Source organism: Populus trichocarpa, chromosome 10 (genome assembly GCF_000002775.5).
Source record: "Populus trichocarpa isolate Nisqually-1 chromosome 10, P.trichocarpa_v4.1, whole genome shotgun sequence".
NCBI classification, from domain to species: Eukaryota; Viridiplantae; Streptophyta; class Magnoliopsida; order Malpighiales; family Salicaceae; genus Populus; species Populus trichocarpa.
Window position 1 is genome coordinate 1589242 of NC_037294.2, and position 22576 is coordinate 1611817.

A 22576-nucleotide genomic window follows, 5' to 3' on the forward strand; every position below is an offset into this window, starting at 1 on the left:
AATTGGAGGGATCCAGACCAGATTTAAACCTGGTAGGTATTGCACACCACACTAGGGGGCAAAAAGTGCACATAGGGGTCTATAGTGAACCAAAGCCCAAAAAGGGTATCATCATAGAACTTCTGAAACACCTTTTATGAGAGTTGCTTAAAAAACAAAATATGATGATTGCATTGAAAGTTTTAGTTTTCATGAACAAGCCCAAATTTTTTAGTTTTCCTTTTAAAAATAATTTCTCAAAAAAATGGAAAAGACAATTAAAACATCGGCAAAAGTATAATACAAAGCAACGTTCAATGGAGCAAGAAAGGGCCCCATAAGGAACTAGAGATCTTTTCACCAAGCATAAAAAGGATAGGAAATATAGCGCATGGAGCATATTCCAGTTTAAGAGGATAGGCCGGGCAAACAAATGGAAACAGGAACTCGAAGAAGTCTACTACGGAAAGAGGGGACCTACGTTTCCAAGATAGGTAACAAAAACATGCATGCTATATTGTCATAACACTAACTTGGCAGGAAAGGTGTGACGAAAGCCACAATATTTCCAAGTTTTTGGGAAAACCGTTGAGGTACAAAATCTCAGGTCAACGAAACTACGAAAAAGGATAGGAATTGTGAACCAGCACTGTTTCACTCCTCCAGGTAAGATGATTTCTTTTGAAGTTCAAAACGGGCAGGTCACCCGATATTAAGACCATTTTTTTTGAAAAAAAAAACATGAGTTTTTCTTATAAAATAAATAAAATGGGCAGGTCTCAAAATATTGAGACCCCTTTCTAAAATCCTTTTCTCTTACGTCTGGGTAGGTCACCAATCATAATGAGACTATCATTTTTTTCTGGGTAGATCACCCATTAGAATGAAATTTCTCTATCTTTTTTTTACCTGGGTAGGTCACCCATTATAATGAGGCCATTCTTCCCCCTGGGTAGGTCACCCATAAGAATGAGACCACTTGTAACAACCCCAATTTTTCTATTAGTTTATCCGTTAATCTTCCCCCCTATAAAGGGTAGATGGAGCAAATTTTTTTTTTTTTTTTTTTTTTTTTACTCGCCGAAATTTCTAACGAAATTTCGGCAGAGTCTCCTCTATACCGGGAGATCCCAAGTTATCGACAATGTACCCTGCACACATTTAGAATTACATCTCATCCACAATCACATCCATGTTTAGCACAATCAATTGCATAATTCATTCCAGATTATGCTCAGGACCATATTCATTCCCAAACTCCATCTTACATCACATGCATAAGTTAATAATTAAAATAGCCAAATTCGAGCACGAAGATTGCATATATATAACACAACACAGTTTAATATTCTAACATAGTCTAGTACATTCTAATATCCCAAGCATAGGTGGATACATTTAATATTTCAGAAACAAAATATTACGAATATAATATTCTATACAGGTTACATGTTTACTGCATGACAAAATTACACCACAAATCCCTAAGTTCTTAACTTATACAAAAAGGGATCAAAGAACTTAAAATCTATTCCTGACGTGAATGGGAGGGACCTGCAAAAATATAAATTTTCCATATAATTAAAAATAAATGATTAAAATACAAGCAATTTACGGAAGAAAAATTAAACAGCATATCTATCTACTTAAATCATAAACCCCTTTTTATGGTTATATAAGAATTCTCTCTTTTTTTTTTTTTTTTTCTGTTGACTACTTCTCCCCCCCCCCTCCACATCAGAAAGACTATTGCCAACACCATTGACCTCCATTAGTGTCTTTAGTTGCCCGTCCTGGAACAACTAATCAGTTTCATGAAAATGCCAACACGAACGTAACCGTTTGTGTCATTAACTATTTTTTTAAAAAAAACTAAAATAGTTAATCATTGTTCCATATTACCTTGGGAGGTTCTCAGGTATGCCGATGTCAAAAATTCTTGACATCATTAGCTTCCACCTCGGAAAGTTAATCAAGTCTATAAATTTTGCCGATATCGACGTCACCCGCCGATATCATTAACTATTCTGAAACCGAATAGTTAATCATGTTTATAAATTTTGCCGATATCGACGTCACCCGCCGATATCATTAACTATTTTGAAACCGAATAGTTAATCAAGTTTATAAATTTTGCCGATATCGACGTCACCCGCCGATATCATTAACTATTCTGAAACCGAATAGTTAATCAAGTTTATAAATTTTGCCGATATCGACGTCACCCGCCGATATCATTAACTATTCTGAAACCGAATAGTTAATCAAGTTTATATTTCTCCTTTCACGTACCGGTAATGCCGATGTTATCCAGCTTGGTTAACATCATCAGCCTCCCATATCAGAAACAAACAAATCAAATTTGAGAAACAGTCATTACCAAAATTCGTTGTTACTCCAAAAGAACCCATAAATTAAATCTAGTCCTCCGTTTCATTTTATTTTATTTTTCGTCATTTAACCTTTCCTTCCTCCCCCCCCCCCCCCCTCCTTTTCTTTTCCTCATCAATAAGCACCAAAATTTTATAGTTCAAAAGTTAGTGAAAATAATTATTAACTAGAGGAGATATAGGTACCAAGTACCTACCTGCTGTAGACGCTCGACTTGCGTTCCCCTGTGGTTGCTGTACTCCTCCCGCGGTTCCTCCTGAAACCACAAACACCCATCATTATTCCATATTAGTCCACATATCAAACGCAACAGCAACAATGGAAATAATATTCATTTCTCTTTTACCAAATCTTTTCTTTCTCACTTACATTCCTCATTATTATCCTTTAACTTTTCAGCTCATTTGTAGTCTAAGTGAACATCATAAATTCAATTTTGATTACCGTTTATTCTTTTTGAAGATCAAGACACACTTTATGAAGGGCAAGAAAACAAATTCTACCCTTAATATGGCTAAATTTCGCCGTTTTATCAACTTGGCCGAATCTGCCAACAGGGGTGGCAGCTTGACCTCTCCTCAGTTTTTTATTTGTATCTGGAGTTCTAGGACTCCAAATTAGGCGGGGTCGGATTCGTTGGAAAGCTAACACTTCCGGCTACAACTTCTATGAGGGGACCCTCCCTGAATTCTGTAGTTTTCAGGTCCAAAATCCCCCCAGAAGACAGGGCAGCGAACCTGCCCTGTTTTGCTAATGGAGAAAGTATCTCCATTTCGTCTTAAATCCCTGCTTCTTCATCAGTCACAGCCCCTTCCCTTTATTCATGGCATTCCCGTCTCATTTTATGTCCTCTTAAGGTCACTTGTACCAAATTAATTAATTAAGCATATCATACGTTCTCATTCCCCTCTGCAGTATCCAGCAGAGAACGTGCCCAAAGGAACCAAAAGTTCCCTTCCTCTCTTTTATGCACTCATTTGTTCTTCTTCTTTAAGGCACTTAGATTATTCTAATCCATTAAACCTCACTCATTTCTGCATTTTCCCAACATTTTATGTTAAAGAACCCTAATTCCCAATTCAAGAAAAGCATAAACTTCTAATCAAATTGAAGTTGATTTCATAGAAATTGGAATTAGAACTCCTTACTTGGATGGAAATCTAAACTTTACTTCACAAATTTTTAGAAGAATCTTAGCCTTCTTCTCCTTGTATGTAGTCAGCCACTCTTCCCCCTCTTTTCTTCACCAACTCTTCACTTTTCTTCTTGTTAATTCTTCCACCCGATTGTGTTCCTCCACTTAATAATTCCAAGGCTTATTTGGGTTTACTAATTTTAAGTGTTTACTCCTAGTTTTGATGAAGGAAAAATATGAAATTCTCCTCCCCTCCTTATTCTTATTATCAGCCGGCCATGGATGAGAAAAGGGATGGGTATTTATAGTCCCATCTCTTGTTAATTCCATTTTGGCCCCATCTTTCACCCTTTTTTTTTTTTTGCTTTATTTTATATTATAACAACATTTTGAATTATTATAAACCCCCCCTCTTTGTATATTTTATTCTCGGGCTTCACATTCTTCCCTCCTAATAAAAAATTTCGTCCCCGAAATTTAAACTGCATACCTGACTCAAGGAATAGGTGGGGGTATTTTTCCTTAATCTCTGATTCTCTCTCCCACGTTTCTTCCTCAATTTGTGAGTTCCTCCACAACACTCTGACTAGTGATACTCTCTTATTCCTCAATGTTTTTTCACTCCGATCCATGATCTTGACTGGCCTGGTTTCGAGTGTCAAGTCTTCTTTTACTTCCATAGGAACTGGAGGTAACACTCGGGAAGGATCCACTTCCGCCTTCCGTAATAATGATACATGAAATACATTGTGAATCTTCTCTAGGTGTGCCGGTAGCTTCAAGCGGTAAGCAACCAGCCCTATCCTAGCTATCACCTCAAATGGGCCAATGTACCTCGGAGCAAGCTTTCCTTTCATTCCAAACCGAATGATGCCCTTCCACGGTGCCACCTTTAAGAATACTCTATCCCCTATTTGGAATTCTAAAGGTCTCCTCCGGTTATCTGAATAACTCTTCTGTCTATCTTGGGCTTCCTTTATTCTTTGCCTAATAACCCTTACTTTATCAGTTGTTATTTGTACCATTTCAGGACCCAGGAGTTTCCTTTCTCCAATTTCATCCCAACATATCGGAGTGCGACATTTTCTCCCATAAAGGGCTTCATATGGAGCCATCCCGATAGTAGCTTGGTAACTATTATTATACGTGAACTCTACCAACGGTAACAAGTCTTCCCAGTTTCCCCCAAACTCTAGCACACATGACCTTAGAAGGTCTTCAAGTGTTTGGATAGTTCTTTCAGATTGGCCATCTGTCTGGGGGTGGAATGCCGTGCTCAGGTTCACCTCGGTTCCCAAAGCTCGTTGTAAGCATGGCCATAACCTCGAGGTAAATCTCGGGTCTCGATCTGACACCATTGATATGGGCACTCCGTGTAGTCTAATCACTTCGTTCACGTATAATTTGGCTAACTTGTCTACGGGGTCCGTCATTTTGATGGGCAAGAACAGAGCCGACTTTGTCAGTCGATCTACCACTACCCATATAGCATCATTGCCTTTTTTCCCCTTTGGCAATCCGGTTACGAAGTCCATGGCTATATTTTCCCATTTCCATTCTGGAATTGGTAGTGGTTGTAATTCTCCTGCCGGCCTTTGATGTTCTATCTTCACCTGTTGACATATCCCACATCTTGACACATATTCCGCTATCTCCTTCTTCATATTTGGCCACCAGTAATACTCCCTGAGATCCCTATACATCTTGGTGCTCCCAGGATGGGTTGCAAACCGAGATTCATGAGCTTCCTTCAATATCTCACCCTTTAAGGTCTTATTCTCAGGCACGTAAACTCGTTTTCCCATCGCCACCAACCCTCCTGGCAACACTTGAAGGAATAACTCTTTGCCTTGCTTTATCTTTTCCTTGATTTTCCTTACACCCTCATCCGCCAACTGAACTTCTAGAACTTTATCCCGTAACACCGATCTGATCTTCATATGAGCTAGTAGTGACCCTTGAGGACCCACACTTAATTGTATTCCCATCCTTTTTAATTCCCTCACATTCCCTTGTTCTGAAGTTTCTGTATCACCCATCACTGCTTTCCCTTTTTGACTTAATGCATCCGCCACTACATTGGCTTTGCCAGGATGGTAATCAATTATGCAATCATAGTCCTTTATCAATTCCACCCACCTCCTCTGCCGCATGTTTAATTCCTTTTGCGACATTAAATACTTCAAACTTTTATGGTCGGTGAAAATCTGCACTTGTGTTCCATACAAGTAATGTCTCCATACTCGTAAGGCAAATACTACTGCTGCAAGTTCCAAGTCATGGACCGGATAATTCACTTCATGCGGCTTTAGCTGTCTGGAAGCATATGCGATCACCTTTCCATGCTGCATCAATACGCATCCCAAACCCCTGCTTGAGGCATCACTGTAAACAATGAACCCTTCTGTTCCAGAAGGAAGGGCCAAAACGGGGGCTGATGTAAGCCTTCTTTTCAACTCCTAGAAACTCTCCTCACATTCCTTTGACCAATTAAACCTTACCTCTTTACGAGTCAACTTGGTCAGAGGCGATGCTATTGTAGAAAATCCTTCAATAAACCTCCTATAATACCCTGCGAGGCCCAATAAACTTTGAATTTCGGTCACATTTGTGGGCTTCTCCCACTTTAGAACTGCCTCTACTTTTCCTGGATCCACACATATTCCTTCAGCTGAGATAACATGTCCCAAAAATATCACCTCTTTGAGCCAGAACTCACATTTATCCAATTTCGCATACAATTTATTTTCTCTCAATATTTCTAACACCTTCCTCAAGTGCTTCTCGTGCTCCAGATAAGAGCTCGAATATACCAGTATATCATCAATAAAAACTACCACACATTTATCCAAATAAAACCGGAACACTCGATTCATTAGATCCATAAATACTGCAGGGGCATTAGTTAACCCAAATGGCATTACTAAGAATTCATAATGGCCATAGCGAGTTCTAAAGGCAGTCTTTTGTATGTCATGTTCTCTGATTCTTAATTGATGATACCCCGATCTCAGATCTATCTTTGAGAATACTCTCGCACCCTTCAACTGATCAAACAGGTCATCTATCCGTGGTAGCGGATACTTGTTCTTTACCGTCACTTTGTTCAGTTGACGATAATCGATACATAACCTGAATGTACCATCCTTCTTCTTTACAAATAACACCGGGGCTCCCCAAGGTGAAGTGCTCGGCCGTATGAATCCTTTGTCCAACAACTCCTGAAGCTGGATCTTCAATTCGGCTAGTTCTATAGGGGCCATTCTATAAGGGGACTGTGCTATAGGGTTGACTCCTGGAAGAGTCTCAATGGAAACCTCAATTTCCCTGATTGGAGGTAGTCCTGGTAATTCCTCTGGAAACACGTCTGGAAATTCTTTTACAATAGGGATATTTGTTAATTCTATGCTTCCCTTCTTTAATTTTCTCACATGAGACAACCAGGCAGGGCATCCCTTTCTAATCAGTTTTTTCGGCCGTCATGACCGAGATTATGGAGTTTGGAATTACCCTCCTCTCTCCCCTGAATACTACCCTTTTTCCACTCACATCTTGGAGGTTTACAGTCTTTGTGAAACAATCTACTCGTGCTCTATGTCTACTCAACCAATCCATTCCCAGTATCAAGTCAAAATCATCTAATGCTAAAGGCATGAGATCTGCCCTTAGCTCTGCCCCCTCAATGTTTAGTGTCACTCCCTTGTATACCTCATCAATGTTTATATTTTTCCCTAAAGGTGTACTAACTACCATTCCCACATTCAATCTACTTGGTAACACATTTAAATTTCTAGTAATTCGGTGGGACACAAACGAATGACTGGCCCCAGGATCAATTAAAGCATAAACTTGTATTAAACTTAATTGTAGTGTACCTGCTACGACATCTGGCATTGCCCCCATATCTTCCTGGGTCATGTGGTATATCCTGCCCCGAGTCCTTTCCTCCTGGAATCTAGGTCGGCCTTTGTTAGCACTTGTCCCTGACTGAGTAGGTCGTACAGGCCGATCAACTGTCACTGACTGTTGCTGGCTTTGGGTGGCCATCCCCTGTCCCTGTACTCCTTCAGTGACTCTATGTGGACATTCTTTCTTTCTATGACCCGTTTCCCCACAATGGAAACAACCTCTTCCCAAATACTGGCAGTCCCTCCATCGATGCCCTTCCCCTCTACAAATATAGCATCTTCCTGGTGTGGCTGAACAATCCCCGGGGTGTTTCTGATTACATCTCATGCATATCGGGTAGATAGGTCCTCTATGCTCCATGGAACCCCCTATAACACTTGCCCCTTGGCGAGTCTGACCTCCCATGGATCCCCCAACATTAACTCGTCTAACTCCTCCTGAACTCCCACCATGAACAAAACTCCCCCCTTTTTTCGGTAATGGCCCGAATGATGACCCACTCTTTCCTTTCTTCGGAGGAGGATTCCTCCCTATAGGAAGTGTGAAATCCCTTCTTTTGAATCCTGTGGTCTGACTCTGTTCACTTGTTGGCCTTGGTGTGTCATTCATTACTCTTTCTATACCCTGAGCAGCTCGCACTAACTCTCGAATCGACTGAAACTGCATAGCCACCAAAATTAATTTCAGCTCCTGCCTGAGTCCATCCCGAAACCGTTCCACTCGATGATGCTCAGTGGAAAGATGGGTGGTGGCAAAGATAGATAAATCCTGGAACCTCCTTTCATACTCCAAGACAGTCATATTCCCCTGTTTCAGATCCAGGAACTCCTGCTCTTTTTCTTTTCGGTGCTGCCAGGAGTAATACCGTTCCTCGAATTCTTCTCGAAAGTTTCTCCACCTCAAATCTTCTCCTGCCCTTCTTCCTCTAATGGTCTCCCACCAGGAGTGGGCACTCTCCGTTAACAGCTGGGTCACACAATCTACTCGGGTTTCCTCTGGCACCTGCATCTGATCTATAACCCTTTCTACCTTCCTCAACCAATGCCCTGCTACTTCGGCGTCTTCTTCCCCTGAATAGGTCGTGCAACCCATTTCTCGCATGCCTTTCACCCATTAAACCAGGGTGATTACTCTTTCCGCCCGAGGAGTAGAATTGGATGCACCTGCAGCCATCCCTGCTGCTACTGCCTTGACCAATTTCTCGAGAAATGTGGGGTCCGAATAGGGATTCGGGGTGACCGTTGATGTCACTGGCGGTGGCCTGTCTTCTGATCCTGGGCCACCCAGTGTTTCAGCCGGCGACACTTCTATCCGAGAAGTGACAGGGTCATCCTGATGTCCCCCTGAATCTTCACTCTCTGAATGGGCCGACGCCACAGATTGATGGGAGGCAGTGCCCATTAATAGGTCCCTTTCGGTTTCATCCCCAGAAAGTGAGTCATACTCTCTTCCTTGTACAGGGGACGGAACAGCCCTTGCGGCTTGCCGTGTACGAGCCATCCTGCAACATTTTTTTCCAAAATCACATTAGTATTTCAATCCCTGAAACTGCAACCAAATGCTCTGATACCAACTGTAACAACCCCAATTTTTCTATTAGTTTATCCGTTAATCTTCCCCCCTATAAAGGGTAGATGGAGCAAATTTTTTTTTTTTTTTTTTTTTTTTTACTCGCCGAAATTTCTAACGAAATTTCGGCAGAGTCTCCTCTATACCGGGAGATCCCAAGTTATCGACAATGTACCCTGCACACATTTAGAATTACATCTCATCCACAATCACATCCATGTTTAGCACAATCAATTGCATAATTCATTCCAGATTATGCTCAGGACCATATTCATTCCCAAACTCCATCTTACATCACATGCATAAGTTAATAATTAAAATAGCCAAATTCGAGCACGAAGATTGCATATATATAACACAACACAGTTTAATATTCTAACATAGTCTAGTACATTCTAATATCCCAAGCATAGGTGGATACATTTAATATTTCAGAAACAAAATATTACGAATATAATATTCTATACAGGTTACATGTTTACTGCATGACAAAATTACACCACAAATCCCTAAGTTCTTAACTTATACAAAAAGGGATCAAAGAACTTAAAATCTATTCCTGACGTGAATGGGAGGGACCTGCAAAAATATAAATTTTCCATATAATTAAAAATAAATGATTAAAATACAAGCAATTTACGGAAGAAAAATTAAACAGCATATCTATCTACTTAAATCATAAACCCCTTTTTATGGTTATATAAGAATTCTCTCTTTTTTTTTTTTTTTCTGTTGACTACTTCTCCCCCCCCCCTCCACATCAGAAAGACTATTGCCAACACCATTGACCTCCATTAGTGTCTTTAGTTGCCCGTCCTGGAACAACTAATCAGTTTCATGAAAATGCCAACACGAACGTAACCGTTTGTGTCATTAACTATTTTTTTAAAAAAAACTAAAATAGTTAATCATTGTTCCATATTACCTTGGGAGGTTCTCAGGTATGCCGATGTCAAAAATTCTTGACATCATTAGCTTCCACCTCGGAAAGTTAATCAAGTCTATAAATTTTGCCGATATCGACGTCACCCGCCGATATCATTAACTATTCTGAAACCGAATAGTTAATCATGTTTATAAATTTTGCCGATATCGACGTCACCCGCCGATATCATTAACTATTTTGAAACTGAATAGTTAATCAAGTTTATAAATTTTGCCGATATCGACGTCACCCGCCGATATCATTAACTATTCTGAAACCGAATAGTTAATCAAGTTTATAAATTTTGCCGATATCGACGTCACCCGCCGATATCATTAACTATTCTGAAACCGAATAGTTAATCAAGTTTATATTTCTCCTTTCACGTACCGGTAATGCCGATGTTATCCAGCTTGGTTAACATCATCAGCCTCCCATATCAGAAACAAACAAATCAAATTTGAGAAACAGTCATTACCAAAATTCGTTGTTACTCCAAAAGAACCCATAAATTAAATCTAGTCCTCCGTTTCATTTTATTTTATTTTTCGTCATTTAACCTTTCCTTCCTCCCCCCCCCCCCCTCCTTTTCTTTTCCTCATCAATAAGCACCAAAATTTTATAGTTCAAAAGTTAGTGAAAATAATTATTAACTAGAGGAGATATAGGTACCAAGTACCTACCTGCTGTAGACGCTCGACTTGCGTTCCCCTGTGGTTGCTGTACTCCTCCCGCGGTTCCTCCTGAAACCACAAACACCCATCATTATTCCATATTAGTCCACATATCAAACGCAACAGCAACAATGGAAATAATATTCATTTCTCTTTTACCAAATCTTTTCTTTCTCACTTACATTCCTCATTATTATCCTTTAACTTTTCAGCTCATTTGTAGTCTAAGTGAACATCATAAATTCAATTTTGATTACCGTTTATTCTTTTTGAAGATCAAGACACACTTTATGAAGGGCAAGAAAACAAATTCTACCCTTAATATGGCTAAATTTCGCCGTTTTATCAACTTGGCCGAATCTGCCAACAGGGGTGGCAGCTTGACCTCTCCTCAGTTTTTTATTTGTATCTGGAGTTCTAGGACTCCAAATTAGGCGGGGTCGGATTCGTTGGAAAGCTAACACTTCCGGCTACAACTTCTATGAGGGGACCCTCCCTGAATTCTGTAGTTTTCAGGTCCAAAATCCCCCCAGAAGACAGGGCAGCGAACCTGCCCTGTTTTGCTAATGGAGAAAGTATCTCCATTTCGTCTTAAATCCCTGCTTCTTCATCAGTCACAGCCCCTTCCCTTTATTCATGGAATTCCCGTCTCATTTTATGTCCTCTTAAGGTCACTTGTACCAAATTAATTAATTAAGCATATCATACGTTCTCATTCCCCTCTGCAGTATCCAGCAGAGAACGTGCCCAAAGGAACCAAAAGTTCCCTTCCTCTCTTTTATGCACTCATTTGTTCTTCTTCTTTAAGGCACTTAGATTATTCTAATCCATTAAACCTCACTCATTTCTGCATTTTCCCAACATTTTATGTTAAAGAACCCTAATTCCCAATTCAAGAAAAGCATAAACTTCTAATCAAATTGAAGTTGATTTCATAGAAATTGGAATTAGAACTCCTTACTTGGATGGAAATCTAAACTTTACTTCACAAATTTTTAGAAGAATCTTAGCCTTCTTCTCCTTGTATGTAGTCAGCCACTCTTCCCCCTCTTTTCTTCACCAACTCTTCACTTTTCTTCTTGTTAATTCTTCCACCCGATTGTGTTCCTCCACTTAATAATTCCAAGGCTTATTTGGGTTTACTAATTTTAAGTGTTTACTCCTAGTTTTGATGAAGGAAAAATATGAAATTCTCCTCCCCTCCTTATTCTTATTATCAGCCGGCCATGGATGAGAAAAGGGATGGGTATTTATAGTCCCATCTCTTGTTAATTCCATTTTGGCCCCATCTTTCACCCTTTTTTTTTTTTTGCTTTATTTTATATTATAACAACATTTTGAATTATTATAAACCCCCCCTCTTTGTATATTTTATTCTCGGGCTTCACACCACTCTTCCCCCTTTCCACTTGGGTAGGTCACCCATCATAATGAGACCATTTTTTCTGGGTAGGTCACCCATTAGAATGAGACCATTCTCCATCTTTTTTTACCTGGGTAGGTCACCCATTATAATGAGGCCATTCTTCCCCCTGGGTAGGTCACCCATAAGAATGAGACCACTCTTCCCCCTTTCCACTTGGGTAGGTCACCCATCATAATGAGACCATTTTTTCTGGGTAGGTCACCCGTTAAAATGAGACCATTCTCCATCTTTTTTTTTTTACCTGGGTAGGTCACCCATTATAATGAGGCCATTCTTCCCCCTAGGTAGGTCACCCATAAGAATGAGACCACTCTTCCCCTTTTCCACTTGGGTAGGTCACCCATCATAATGAGACCATTTTTTGGGTAGGTCACCCATTAGAATGAGACCATTCTCCATCTTTTTTTTTACCTGGGTAGGTCACCCATTATAATGAGGCCATTCTTCCCCCTGGGTAGGTCACCCATAAGAATGAGACCACTCTTCCCCTTTTCCACTTGGGTAGGTCACCCATCACAATGAGACCATTTTTTGGGTAGGTCACCCATTAGAATGAGACCATTCTCCATCTTTTTTTACCTGGGTAGGTCACCCATTATAATGAGGTCATTCTTCCCCTGGGTAGGTCACCCATAAGAATGAGACCACTCTTCCCTTCTCTCCACTTGGGTAGGTCACCCATCACAATGAGACCATCTTGCATCTGGGTAGGTCACCCGTCAAAATGAGACCATCTTTCATTTGGGTAGGTCACCCGTCATAATAAGACCACACACACATTTTTGTATTGGTTTTGGTTAAAGGAGATCGCCAGATGGGATCTCAAGTTAAGTCAACCACACACAGAGTTTAGCTTTGGTTAAAGGGAATCGCCAGATGGGATTTCAGGTTAATCGAGCTACACACCAACTTTGCTTCGGATTAAAGGAGATCGCCAGATGGGATCTCAAATTTACCTAACCACACACAGAGTTTAACTTTGGTTAAAAGGAATCACCAGATGGGATTTCAGGTTGACCGAGTTACACACTGACTTTGCTTCGGGTTCAAGGAGATCGCCAGATGGGATCTTAGGTTAACCCACTCAAAAGGGCAGGTCGCCCGTGAAAATAGACCAGCGTGAGTATGTGGGTAGGTCGCCCCTGAAAATAGACCATGTTTGAGTGTGTGTGGGCAGGTCGCCCGTGAAAATAAACCAATTTTCTTTAAAAAAACAAAAAAAAGGTCAGTTCACCCATGATAACGAGACTATTTTCTTTTAAAAATTAAAGTCCTTGGATGAGTGGATCACTCAGCAAGCAAGGAAGACTTTTTTTCTTTACAAGCTTACTATGCAAAACATTGAGGAGTTTTGCTTCGTAAGCATTGTAAAGAGGGGGCATCTGTTGCTACCCAATTTTTGACCCATGTTTTAATAATTTTCAAAAATAAAAAAATAAAAAAATAAAAAATAAGGGTTTACATGTGGCGACAACATAGAGCATCAGGGCTAATATTAAAGAAGCAATATGTCAAGGAGATAATTACTGAATCATATATAATTACTGCAATATAAAATACCATAGATATATGATTTGATTCGTGCTGGTTATGGAAAATAATCACTGCAATAAAAAAATACCATATATATAGGATTTGTTGGTGCTGGTTATAGAAGACAATCTCTACAATAATTATTACAATATTTCCTTAAATAAAACGTGTAGAGATTTTCTATATAAATGAACATCCAGCACGGGGAAGAAGGCAGAAAAAGGACAAATCTTTTTTAAAGAGAGAAATTTAGTGCAACCACCAAAAAAAAACCTAAACCTAATTTTTTCTCCCAGCCGAAACCAAGCCATCGCCCCCTCTCCCCTGATGTTTTTTTTGGGTTTGCAGTCTTTCCCCCAGCTATCTTCTTCTCCTCCCTCAGCTCCCACATGCACGACCTTCCCTTTTCAGCTGAACACAAACTCACGGTCTTCTTTCCCAACCAAGAGGCAGCCGGCGCCGCTCTCCCTCTCCACAACTGCCGTCACTGCTCCTCCCCTTTTCTCAGAAGACTTTCCCTCTGCACACAAGCTTCTCTTCTCCCTTCGCCAGACCTCACTTCCCCAGCTTGCAACCACTGTGAACACCACTTACAAGCCTTCACTCTCTGTCAACACAACCCCAGGAAACGGCTCTCCACTCATCCCATCTCCCCCTCAGCTCAGCCCCGCCTGATAAACATTCAAAACCAGAAGCCACAGCCAGCCCTTCCCCCCGACAGTAACAGGGAAGCAACACCAGAACCTCAGACCGGCCTCCCTCGAAAAATCCCAGCAGCTAGCAGCACCACCTCTGCTGAACCATGGCCAGCACCAACAGCAACCAGGAACGAGCTGAGCCACCCGCCCAGCTGTAGCCTCCTCCGCAGCCATATCCTTCCTAAGCCGTAGTGATGGAACCAGCAGAAGCCACACCTTTCCTCGGCCACAGTAGCAGAATCAGCAGAAGCCATCCTTCCCTTCCAGCAACACGAGAACAGAGGGAGTTTCTTTCCTTCATCCTTTCGTTACTGTGAGAAAGGAAAACAGAACGGAGGAGAGGGAGAGAAGAGAAACGGAAGCAAAATAAACCGGAAAGAACAGAGACGCGAGAGAACAGCGGGCGAGCGCAGACAGTGAGGACGGAAGAAATCGGGTTCACCAGCAGACCAGGTAAGCTGTCTCTCTTTTCTTACCAGCTTTGCATGCATTCTTGGTTGCATTGTTACTGTTCAAGTGAAATTTAATTCACTTGAACAGTAACCAGCCAAGGCACGCGTGAGTTTCTGCCCAGCCGGGTCACTGGTTTGGGCCAGTGACCCGGCTATGCCTGCTGGGTTCAGCCCAGCCACTTGGGCCGCGCTGGACCCAGCCCCTAAAAAAAAAAACGAGTAATATCGTTGTTTTTTGTGTATTTTTTTTGTGGTTTTTTTTGTATTTTTATATTGTAAAAATACAAATCTTGTATTTAGAATACCCGGTTTTCGACGCAATGTGACAAATATACATATATATCAAAAAAAAAATTTTCATGCATACGGCCAATACCCTAACATCTTTTTGAATTTCCTTTTAAAAAAAAAACATATATTTGAAGTTTCAAAAATGTGTTTTCGCATGGATTTCTTAAACACAACAAAAAATTATTTTCTTGCATTTCTGGATTTTACAACATGTTTGTAAAACTCCAAAGGGTATTGGCCAATATTTCAAAAAATATAAAAATCTTATTTTTTGGGGGAATTCATCTATTATTCACCGTTAATGTTTGGATAAAGAAATCCCAAAGGGATGAATATCCAAAATATTATTGGGAATAATTTATCCATTATTCACCGTTAATGTTTGGATAAAGAAATCCCAAAGGGATGAATATCCAAAATATTATTGGGAATAATTTGTTATTATTCGCTGTTAATGTTTGGATAAAGAAACCCCAAGTGGTTAATATCCAAAATATTTTTCTAGGAATAATAAGTCATCACACATCCTTGAAAGAAGCCTTAATTATAATTGAGGACATTTCAATTTTTGACTCCACAGTTTACGAGCCGTGAGAGTATGAAATACTAAGGGAAAAATGAGCTTTTAAAGCACATGGAATCTCCTTGGATTTCTATCTTAATAAATTTAATTTGAATCAAACACAGATTTCAAGAGATCTGCATTGGTTCTCCTTGGTACTTTGTAGATATATCTAAGGGTGTGATCCACATTGACCAAGGGTTCTTTCTTTTTAGACTTTCAAGTCCAAGTTTGTTCATCATAGCAAAACGTATCCTAGGAAAACACCAACACCATAGTAATTATAAGACAAACCAAACACCAAGCAGCTTACCTTAGGTAGGACGTACTAGGGGTGCTAATACCTTCCCTTTACGCAACCAGTCTCATGCCTTAGAATCTCTGAAAGACCAGTTAGGTTTCCTAGTGACCATAATACTAGGTGGCGACTCCTTTATTCACAAAAACAAATAAACCTGAAATCAAACAAAAAATCGCCATCAGATGCCGCGCGGGGGACGTGCGACAACCACCATAAACCTGGACACCAACCAACCCCTATTTCCCTCACTCTTTTGAATCCCTTATCTCTTCTCAAAAACACAAACCCATCGCCTATTTCACTGTCATCACCAAATGGTCACCATCAATGCTGGCAGCGACAACCCTGTCATCACTAGTAGCTTCAATCACCCACGATGTCTCCAGTAGTCACCACAAGCTAAAATTTGTGTTTTTTTTTCACTAACCACCAAGTTGAAAATAATTAGGAGGCTTAACCTATTGGTTAGCCAACCTTTTCTATATATATGTATAGGGCAATATACAATAGTAATGGTGATTACAACATGAGAGTATACCTATAATATTTCCTATATAGATAAATTCTATAATATACCCCCTCAATCTGAAGGTGGAGGATCAACCTGAAGCTTGAATCGAAAAGTAGTAAACGGAGCAGTAGGAAGCGGCTTAGTAAAAACATATGCAAGATGATCATGAGAGGAGATAAAGAGAATTTGAATCTCTTTCTTGATCATGAGTGTATACCAGGGGAAGAAAGAAAACAGTACCGTTCAAAACAACACTGTTTCGGGTTTCTCTTTTTTTTTTTCTCTTTTTTATTTAAAGAAAAGGAAATGAATTTGGGAATAACCTAAAAATGGATTATGACAATACCAATAGTTTGAAAGAAATTGTTTAACTTACAATATTCACCACCCCAATCATTTTGAACAGATTTAATTTTGTGGGAAAACTGACGCTCAACAAACACTTAAAAACGTTGAAATATAGAAAACACATCGGATTGGGCAACAAGAGGATAATACCGTAAATATTTTGTATGCGCATCGATAAAGATAACAAAGTAACGAAAACCATCAGAGGAAAACATAGAAGCAGAGCCCCAAACATCAATGAATATTAAATCAAGTGGAGCAGTAGTTTTATTACCCGTAGGTCACAATGATAAACACAAAGATTTGTCAAGCGGACAAGCTTCACATTTAACAAGAGAGCGTCTAGAAGTACACGTTATTTTATTTTTGAAAACTAACAAATTAAAAATACAGGAAGTAGGATGACCCAATCGATGATGTCAGAGATCAGCAGTCGCAAAGATGCAAGGAGACCAATAAGCTTGAGGAATAGTGGTGGCAGAAGACTTAGAGAGAACATATAGACCATCATTGCTTTGACTAGAAAGGAGCACTGCTTTGGTGGTGAGATCCTTTACATAAAACACAGAGCCGTGAAATTCAAAATAAACATTATTATCACGATAAATTTTTTGAACAAATAGCAATAGTTTGGTAATACGAGGAACATGGAGAATGTAAAGGTGTGTTTAGGGGAATGTAACATGATATGCCTAATATGGGATATGGAATGACCCTTACCGTCACCAACATGCAAGTGATCATTACCAAGATAGGGTGCAAAATCGGTTAGAGTTGCAAAATCAGGTGTAACATGTTGGTTCACACCAGTATCCGGGAACCAAATAGGGGCAGAAACAGAGCCAACAGCAAGAGGAGTAGAGGGCTGGTGGCCACTGCTGTGAAACTAAGCACATTGTGGGACGGTATGTCTAAAGGAGAAGCACATTATGGGGCGGTATGTCCAAAGGAGAAGCACATCTGACACTTGATGTTCTGCTCAAAAGGTCGGTGAGGAGGCCACTACCCAAAACTAGCAGAGGAGTGAAAACCATGAAAATCAGACCTGTGCTGGCTGCTATATCGGCTGCTCTTGGGGTGCTAGTTGCCGAGAGAACGACCTCTGTTGCGATTGAAATTAGGGTTGTGCTAATGCTGGGCAAGATGAACAGAGGGCAGAAGAGATGGTGTGGGCAATAGAGGTGGATTTGCAGCCATGGATGGAAGGGAAGTCTTATGCAGAAACTCATGAGTAAAAAGATGACTATGAAGGTCAAGTATGATAGCAGTTCTGCCTTGGTCACAATACTAGTTACCAAGTCTTTAAACTTACCACGAAGACCATGAAATATGTAGAGGTTGAAGTCTTCAAGAGAAAGGGGTCAACTAAAAGCAACCAGTTCATCAAATAATGACTTGGCGTGCTGCATATATTGAGCAACTAAGGCATCGCCTTGCCAAAGATCTTGAAAAGACCCATGGAGTTGTATGATACAAGAATTCAACGAAGAAGCGAGCACTTTCTCAAGAGTGCACCAAACACAAAAAGAAGTCTAACATTTTACCATAAGGTGCAGTATATCCATGGAGAGAGAGGGGGTAACACACTTAAAATAAGCTAATCCTATTGCTTCCAACAAAGAAAGGAGGGGTTGATTGCCAAAGAGGAACCATCAAAACTATAAAAAACATAAGAGGGATGACACAACATTGAGCCATCGACAAAGTGGAAAACACCTTGACCAAAGATATGGCTTTATCTACATTCGCCAATAGAGATAATTGGTGTTTGTAAGCTTCAATGAAACCACTTGCTGAGTGTTGGATAATGCAATGATAGAAGGAGTTGATGTCCCCATGATGTGAAGAGGGAAAACAGAAACATGGGAGAAGGAACCATGGTGCTGCTCTGCAAGTGAGGGCTGCTACTGGTGTGAGAAAGAACCATCAGCAACAACTTTTGATTGGCTGGCTGGCTTGGCTGCACCGCTAGTATGGTGGGGGGAGAGGGTGGCAGCAGGAGTAGAGTCTATAAGGAGAGGGAAAAAATAGTTCTGATTGTAGAAGGCTCTGATACCAAGTTGAGAATAATTAGGAGGCTTAACCTATTGGTTAGCTAGCCTTTTCTATATATATGTGTACGGCAATATACAATAGTAATGGTGGAGATTACAATTTAAAAGTATACCAATAATATTTCCTATATAGGTACATTCTATAATACACAACTAGACCATTATCCCTTAAACCCTACTCCTCTTAACCCATCTCAACCACCACCACCCATTAAATAAAAAAAACAACCAACCATCATTTTCTCTTTACCAAATTAAAGAAATAGACCCATTTCCTCATATCTCTCGGTCTCCACGCTACCAGCCATCACGAACACTAGCAGCTCCAACCAATAACAACCACTTCCAAGACTCCCCGTCCACCATAACACCACCGTCAAAATCCAACACTAGCAGCCTTTAACCTCTTATTCATTTTGTTTTTCTCTAACACAAGTACAGCCGAAACCACCAAAAAAGGTATTAACTCCTTATGGCAACACCCAACGTCTTTCATCTATGATAGCAGCAGCAACCACCTGAAGAAGTAAAGAAAAGGCAAACTGAGATGAAGAAAGAATGAGAGAATGAGATCTAAAAAAAGAAATAAAAGTAAAAGTTATTGTTTGTGTGTTTTTTTTCTTTGTCTTGCAGGTCAGGTGACACTCACTGTTGGCACAAGATGAAAGAGAAGAAGATTATGCTTCAGATCCACCTTGTTTTCCATCTCTCCAGCAGCAGCAGCGCGTGGTTCCATGCGTTGTTAGTGGAAATGGCACCTCGATACAAGTGTCGCCACTATTCCTCCAACCCTAAAATCTTCTAGCACTATTCCCGAACTCCAACTTCTCCAAATTATTTTTGACCTTTGGAAGGCCTACTTTGCAATTTTTTTAAATTATTGTTAGAAATTTAAATTTTTTGTGTTTTGTAAACATGTGTAATTTTTAGATGTGCAAGTAAGATATAGTAAAAAAGAGAATGTATGTGTGTGTTGCATTTGTTTTATTAGTTATTTTCATTTTGTCATAGAAAAGATAAAAAGATAAAAAAGAATTCATTTTTCCAAATGTTTTAATTGCATATGAACAAGTCCCTCAAAAATACAAAAATCATGTTTTTGCTTAAAAAGTATATATATATGTGTGTGTGTGTGTGTGTGTTTTAACAAGTTTTTACAAAATATATATTTCCGAGCATTTTGAATTTAATAACTAGTTTACTAAATTCATGAGAATTTGGCCAATATTTCAATAACCTTTAAAATTTTAATTCATGAGAATTAATGGTCAATATTGTGGTATAAATGTTGGACCCACAAGTAGACTGATAATTAATATCAAGAATTGACTAGAAAATTCTCAGAATTATTCTAAATATTCATCAATTTTAATTGGAAGTATTTTTCACCACAACGCACGAATTATGGAAAACCCTTCCGCTTTTTAGGATAGATGAACCCTGTTAGGGCACTTACACGAATCATTTCTATAAGAATTCATTTGGGCACACGAGCCCATAATAAATTCGAAACGCCAGATTTATTCACATGAATAAACCCTATCCTAAAACATAGACAAGATAACGGTTAGGAACCCATCAAAACCTTTAAACCATATTTAAACCACACAATGCAACTTACCTCAGGTAGGGTGCCCGAGGGGTGCTAATGCCTTCCTTAGCCACTACCAATCCCTTACACTTAGAATCTCTTATAAGGCCAGTATACTCGGGTTTTCTAGCGACCCTAAACCAAACTACTAGGTTGCAATTCCTTGACCCCGACACAATCATAGCACAGAGACTTAGTTGTGGCTTTCCCTTTAGTTAATAACAATAGGAAAATAGGTTTTGATCCCACTTCATGGCTACACTTGATGAGATTAAGATTTATCGTTTTTATGATCTTGGGACGATATATATCTCATATTATATGCCTCAGATTCCTCAGGACTTTCTATGAAAGACCATTTTCTTTCAGGGGTACCCTAAAGAGGACTTAAAGATTTCAGTTGTATATATCCGATAGCAGAGCAGAAAAACAAAAGTCTCTCGGATAGCACCCAATTTGTGGCAGTTTCATGTCATCAAAAGTTCACCGAAAGGCGATGCTTGCAATCGTTATGTTTCAGAAGCAATAATATTCTTGTCTATCCTTCTAGGCTAAGATGAAATATGGTGGAGGTTAAAGCACATCTCCTGTTTGATGGGTCCCATTTATAATGAAGGTTTGGGAAAGATCAAGAAAAGGTATATACTCAGAGCATTTCCCATTGTTTCCCTTTTTCTGTAAAAGATATGTGTAAATCAATGCTTCGAAGGGAGGCGTCCCCTTCTCATTTTCATAGGAGATAAGATATTTATACTAGATACACTTGTTCACATATGTAGCTCGGATTGGGAATCATGCTTTTCCTTAACTCTTCATCGACTATCAGCTTAGTTAAAGATTTGTGAAGGAAATTTTGGTTATAGAATTCACAAATGATCCAATCATGGTCATGATCGCTGATGTTCTTAGATATATTGTAAATTTCTACTTTTTTTCCTAAGCTATTGTTTTACCTTGAACTCCGTTTATTCTTTCTTAATCCAAGACGCTCCCCATGGCTCATCATTTTATCCCTGTGCTCAGGACAATTCCAAAATGAGGTGATAATTCTAAACTCAAAATTATTCAGTGAAATCACACCTTGAAGAGCTTAAAAGCATTTGAACAGCAAATTAATTATGTATTTTCCGTAAACAGACTATATATATGGCCTACCACATATTTTCATGTACTAGTAAGACATGTTTTGGCCCAAGAAAAAGCATGATCACGCAAGACCAGAGTAGTAATTCTACATGTTGTTTTCCAATTAAAAACCACTCAGTAGTTATTGGAGCATTGGATCTCCAAAAATTAGGCTCATGAGTTATTATTTGGGTTAATTTTGTTATTTTTTCTTAATTTTGCAGATTTTATGTTATTTCCCGTTATGTTTTGGGATTTTGATTTTGTTTCCAATCTTGGTCCATTTTTCTAGCCTATAATAGGGATTGTAAACCTCTCTAGGAGGTAGACTTGATCACATAATATTTTAGAAATAAAATAAGGTTTTGGGATTCTTTTGTGTTTTAACATATTTCAGTTTATCTTCTGTCTTTGCATGCTTGCAGCTATATTGTTGTGCTTCCCACTGCATTAATCTTTCAATATTTCATGCTAAGTAATAGGTGAATAAAGTGATAATCAGGGAAGCAGAGAGATATTTATGACAATGCATGCTTGACCAGCCAAATAGAAAATTATGATATATAAATCACAGAAATTTTATTTGAAGTAAGAAAAAGCTCCTGACTCGAGTTCTAGCAACCTCTCCTCGTCTACGTTTAGCAGAGGGAGAATATCGTACAGGACTAAAGGTAACACAACTGGAGGAGGTTATGCATACAAGAAAGCTAACTGATTAATCGCTAGGTCTTTAAAACGGAACTGGTTTCCCCTTAGGATAATCGACATAAACCCTCCCCTTGTAGCGTTGAGCTGCCTCGTTGCTGTCGATAACTTCTGTTGCATAGTAATATGTGGGATGAGTATAGGGAACCTTCATAACTGGTGGCCGCCTCTTGGCCCGGCCGAAGTGCTCATCAATGGCTGCAAAACCCTCCTGTCCAATCTTAACAAGACGATCTGCCTGACGTGCCATGTTAACTACAATTAATCAACACACAAAGACAAGTAGATGTATATAGGTTTTCTTGGTTTTCTTGCTTTGACTAATATGTAGGAGGCCAAGCCAACCTTTATATAGAAAGGAAAGGTTTGGTTGACAACAGCTGTGAAATGAATAATG

At 39.6% G+C, this 22576-nt stretch overlaps 1 protein-coding gene and 2 long non-coding RNA genes across 3 annotated transcripts; all 3 read right to left on the bottom strand.

Annotated features, from left to right (window-relative positions):
- Positions 1-1315: 1315 nt before the first annotated feature.
- Positions 1316-3761, bottom strand: LOC112325567 (uncharacterized). The gene is made up of 3 exons (XR_008060374.1): positions 3519-3761; positions 2567-2626; positions 1316-1533 (listed from the first exon to the last, which is right to left on the bottom strand). It is a non-coding gene; the product is annotated as an uncharacterized LOC112325567 (long non-coding RNA).
- Positions 3762-9344: 5583 nt separating this feature from the next.
- Positions 9345-11786, bottom strand: LOC127905882 (uncharacterized). Its single transcript, XR_008060373.1, has 3 exons — positions 11544-11786; positions 10592-10651; positions 9345-9562 (listed from the first exon to the last, which is right to left on the bottom strand). It is a non-coding gene; the product is annotated as an uncharacterized LOC127905882 (long non-coding RNA).
- A 10235-nt stretch (positions 11787-22021) lies between these two features.
- On the bottom strand, positions 22022-22520 carry LOC127905880 (uncharacterized). The gene has a single exon (XM_052456579.1). It carries the CDS (start codon positions 22427-22429, stop codon positions 22205-22207), a length of 225 nt encoding a protein of 74 aa, XP_052312539.1. The 5' UTR covers positions 22430-22520; the 3' UTR covers positions 22022-22204.
- Between the last annotated feature and the right edge of the window lie 56 nt (positions 22521-22576).

Coding starts and splice junctions, on each gene's coding strand:
- LOC127905880 (XM_052456579.1), bottom strand. CDS start 22,429: ATGGCACGTCAGGCAGATCGTCTTGTTAAGATTGGACAGGAGGGTTTT.